This window comes from Drosophila guanche, unplaced genomic scaffold, assembly GCF_900245975.1.
Source record: "Drosophila guanche unplaced genomic scaffold, DGUA_6, whole genome shotgun sequence".
In the NCBI taxonomy this organism is placed as follows: Eukaryota; Metazoa; Arthropoda; class Insecta; order Diptera; family Drosophilidae; genus Drosophila; species Drosophila guanche.
The window spans coordinates 1,526,332-1,531,122 of NW_022995744.1; the positions used below are offsets into that span (position 1 = coordinate 1,526,332).

Here is a 4,791-nt window from a genome sequence, read left to right on the forward strand (position 1 = left end):
ATGTTGGTTCCTTTTTTTGACTAAAGTGGGCGCCACTAAGCAGAAAACTTGTCTCTTACATGTATTTTACCTGTAACCTGCACATGTACTACAACATGAAGTGTACTTTTATACGAGTAATACATACGATAATATATTTACTGTTGCGTATTTTCCAGCCCTGGTATGTTTAAATTTAGTAAATTGCACATTAAATAATTAGTAGTCCTGAGCCAAAAAGCAAAATCGAGGATATTTTTAATGAAGTCAGGAATGGGACCGCAGCCGGCGACAGACAGTTGGAATAATTAAATAAATATCTTCCGGACGAATTAAATAAATGAATTCATGAACCCGCATTCTACAAGTTTCCGTAACCAATAGTAAATACGAACGGAACACGCAAAACAATGCTACAAACCTGAACTTGTTGAGCGGACGAGTGCAACAGGTACGAGATGTCCTGGCAACGCGAGGTAAACAGAAAAATAGAGCTCAAGTTCAGCTGTTGCATTGGAAACGAGGAGTTCGATTGAATGTTTTGTCGATAGCCAAAACGGACAAGGACCACACCAAATTGCCATAACAGAGTGAATTCCCTGAACAGATAGATTAAATTCAATACGGCAATGTCGCGCTATAAAAACAAAAACTATTAAAAAAAAAAGACCCAACTCAGAGCGAGGCAGAAGGTTAGAGGTATTCTGTGGTCATGGGGAATACAGAGAGCAACGTGACCAGCGGCGTCAAGAAGCAAGCGGGAGTCTCCACGCAAGCCCTATACAAATTTGTAAATCTCAAGGGCGGAGGCCTTCTCGTGGACATGATGAAGCGCGCCTGCCAGACAAAACAGTTTGCCGAAATCGACCACGCCATCAAGACCAAGGTCGAACCCTTTCTCTACAACAAGGGTGCAGGACGGTACTTCCCCATTTCGAAACTGGTGCTGCTGCGAAATCGAGACCGCCCAAGGACGCGCCAGTTGCCCGAAATCCGCGCCCTGGAGAACCCCGACGACGACTTCAACATCCACGACTACTGTCCCGAGGTATCGGAAGCCGAGTACATCTCCAACCCGAGTGCCTACCGATTCGTATGCTGGGATCTGAATGTGAGTGGAGTTGTCCGATTGCTAGGGTCAAGAAGCGCTCTTCATTTATTCCCTTTGTACATCGCATGCAATGCATTGCAGGAGCGTGGAGCCGTGGGCGAGACCATCCTCCATTTGTGCCTGCTCAACGCCTCCTCGCTGCACGCGGACCTGGCCAAGCGGCTGCTCAAGTTCTACCCAAAGCTGATCCTGGACATCTACATGAGCGACGAGTACTACGGAGAGAGCGTCCTGCACATAGCCATAGTGAACGAAGATCCGGCAATGGTAAAGTATCTGCTGGACGCCAATGCCGATGTCCAGGAGCGGTGAGTACCCATCGAGCTCCAAAGGGCAACGCCAACGACAACGCTTTGACCTCTCGGTTCTATTGAAATTAGTTGCTGCGGGGCCTTCATGTCGGCGGAAGACACAAAGTTCTCGCGCACGGATTCGCCAGATCACGAGTTCGTGGCTCTGTGCCCCATCACCAATTACGACGGCTATGTCTACTGGGGCGAGTATCCTTTGAGCTTTGCAGCTTGCCTGTCGCAGGAGGAGTGCTTCCGTCTGGTATTGGCCCGAGGAGCGGACCCCGACTTCCAGGACACCAATGGCAATACCGTGCTCCACATGCTGGTCATCTATGAGAAAATGGAAATGTTCGATGTGGGCTACGAGGTGGGCTCCAATATCCACGTGAAAAACATTCAGAACCTAACCCCACTTACGCTGGCCGCCAAGCTGGGACGCGTGGAGATGTTCTTCCATGTTATGAGCATCGAGAGGGAGATATACTGGCAGCTGGGCAGCATCACCTGTGCCGCGTACCCCCTGCTCATGATCGACACGATCAACGAGCAGACTGGGAACATCAATAAAGACAGCGTGCTGAATTTCGTCGTATTTGGGGATAAGTTGGAGCATCTGGAGCTGTTGGATGGAGTGGTCATAGACCTCCTGAAGACCAAATGGGACACATTCTGCAAGTCCCGATTCTATAAGCAGTTCTACATGTTCGCGTTCTACTTTCTGATCTCGCTTTTCAGCTTTATACTGCGGCCAGGCCCGGATGCCAAGAGCGAGGATGAAGAAAATTCAAACAGCACTTTAGATCTCTACAGAAACGAAAGCTCTGATATTCATCATCAAGAGAGCAAGAGGGGCTCTTCCCCGAGCACCGAATACAGTTGAGTACTGCTCCGAAGCGGGGCTATCGTGCCCGCTGAAAGTCTTTAATATTTCCGTTTCCTTTCAGAAACCTTCTGGTTGAACTTCACGGAGTATTACGACCCCAATGAGGTGGAAGTCTTGCCCGCCTGGTGGGAGAGCTATACCCAGTGTCCGCTTATGAATCTCGAGTCTGATCTGGCCAAGCTACGCATCATGGCCGAGATGCTCAACTTTGTGGGTGCCATACTGTATCTGCTCGTGGCTCTCAGGGAGGCTAGATTTCTAGGCTATAAAATGTTTATTGAAAACTTGGTAAGTTCCGCGGGTGTTCCTCAATGCGTAACTCTTACCTTGGGTGTTAATCTTTCCCATAGATGACGGCTCCCTCGAGAGTCATGTTCTTGTTCTCTTGTGCCTTGATGATGACCATACCCTGGCTGAGGGTCTCCTGCCTTACCGAGATCGACGACCACGTCACGGTTTTTATAATGTTGACCACAGCTCCGTACTTTCTGTTTTTCTGTCGGTAAATAGCTCCTGTTATTATATAGAGTAGCAATTTTTCAAACCTCTTCTGACACTTTCGTCTGATCATTCGCAGTGGCTTCAAGACCGTTGGTCCTTTCGTGGTGATGATATATCGCATGGTGATGGGCGATCTGCTCCGCTTTGTCTCAATCTATTTGGTCTTTGTGCTGGGCTTCTCCCAGGCCTTTTACATAATCTTCCTCACCTTTGATAATCCCTCGACGCCAGAAGACCAGGATGCAGAGTCCAATCCCATGCCCTCGCCGATGGAGTCCATTGTGGCCATGTTCCTGATGTCGCTGACCAACTTCGGGGACTACTATGGGGCTATGGTGTCCACACAGCACGAGTACGAGGCGAAGATTTTATTCTTCCTGTTCATGGTGATTGTGAGTGTGCTGCTGGTGAACATGTTGATCGCTATGATGGGCAATACCTACCAGAAAATAGCTGAGATTCGCAACGAGTGGCAGCGGCAGTGGGCCCGGATTGTCCTTGTGGTGGAGCGGAGCGTCCCGCCAGCGGAGCGTCTCAAGAACTTTATGCACTACAGTCAGCCCATGTCGGATGGCCGAAGAGCCCTGGTCCTGCGCCTCAATATGACCGTAGGTCCAGGGTTTTCCTTTTCTAAGCAATGATGTGATGCATAAGCTCTCTTTTGTAGGACGAGGAGAAGGAGGAGATGAAGGAGGTCCAGGAAATGAAGCGCATTCATCATCGTTTCTCCAATAAGCGGCAAATGGAGCGGGAGGCACGAGCGCGTCGCCGCCAGCAGGAGTACGAGAAGTTCTTTGGCACCGCCCGCAAGTCGGAGAGTTCTGACAACAACAACTTCTGAGGCTCGACCCCCCGACGAAACCCGAAGCACTTAATTAGTTCAAGTTTTATTGAGCCTTGTTGAAATCTGTTCGATTTGTGCAATAAATTGAGTCGAAATACAGTCAGTTCCACAGCAACAGTTCACTTCTCCTTCGGATAGATGAATATAGAGTTCTGTATACAAGTGCCATTTAGTAATGAACCTTACTGCCCAATCCGTCCTATCCACCCTCATCTCATACTCATACTCACAAGACACAACATAAATGTTCCGCTTTATGAGTTGGCAAACAGAGCAAAGTCGCGGCAAGTGGCGGCCATTTGAATTAAGCCAACAACTTTTATGGGTCTGGGCCAATAAAGATGGAGTCCACGGAGGACGGGAGGCGGCGTCGACAACATCCGCTTATCGATTTGCACATGATGATAACGATTACGTAATTAAAAATTGTATCAGCAACAGCAGCAGCAAAGAGAAGGCAAATAATGGATAGAAGATGAAGGCCGGAGATTGAAGGTTGGGTGAAAAATATTCGCAAACAAAGGCCTGACACCTTGCATTGTTGTGTCCCTATCGCGAGGGATATCGATGATTGACATCAATGGGAGCGTTGTCGGATTATGCGTGGGATCGGCACCGGCATCGGCATCGGCATCGGCATCGCTGGTATCTGATCCTCTATCCTCAAGGCTCTCCCTCTAGTTCCCTCGCTGCCGGAAGCGTTTAGCAAGCGCCTTTGTTCGCGTTCAAGCGAACACAAAGAAGTGAAACAACGAAAGAGGGTAGCCAGAGCCCTAGAGTTTTGTACAAAAGTGTTAAAGAGCAAGGATCAGTCACTACTCACTATCTGAGCGCTCAGAGGCCCAGCTTGCCGCAGCTTGACTCTAATTGAGTTTGAATAGAGCAATTTAGTTCCCGCTGCGTTCGGTGCTATGGTCATGGCAAAGTCTAAGTTCTGATTTTGCGATCTCGTTCGATCCAAGCCAAAGTTCCCAGCACAAACCCCTTCTAAACACTTTCCGCTCGGGTGTGGCGCTAATGATATGGTGTCCAACCCTTGGCGATCACAACAAAAGGGACTCGTTCCTACAATAACCATTTGAATATGTCACAGTGTGGCCAGAAAATATGTTCCCAGCTTTAGCTTAGCGATTGGCGTAGGCCTTGGCTTTGCATTGGCTTTGTGTGCCGGGTGAGTCCA

At 48.8% G+C, this 4,791-nt stretch overlaps 1 protein-coding gene across 1 annotated transcript; it reads left to right on the forward strand.

Annotated features, from left to right (window-relative positions):
• Window positions 1-647: 647 nt before the first annotated feature.
• Window positions 648-3,707, forward strand: LOC117579298 (transient receptor potential cation channel subfamily V member 6). Its single transcript, XM_034265105.1, has 7 exons — window positions 648-1,090; window positions 1,172-1,398; window positions 1,471-2,258; window positions 2,328-2,554; window positions 2,617-2,768; window positions 2,844-3,375; window positions 3,435-3,707. The coding sequence occupies exons 1-7, from the start codon at window positions 692-694 to the stop codon at window positions 3,606-3,608; spliced, it is 2,499 nt and encodes an 832-aa protein (XP_034120996.1). The 5' UTR covers window positions 648-691; the 3' UTR covers window positions 3,609-3,707.
• The last annotated feature ends 1,084 nt before the right edge of the window (window positions 3,708-4,791 follow it).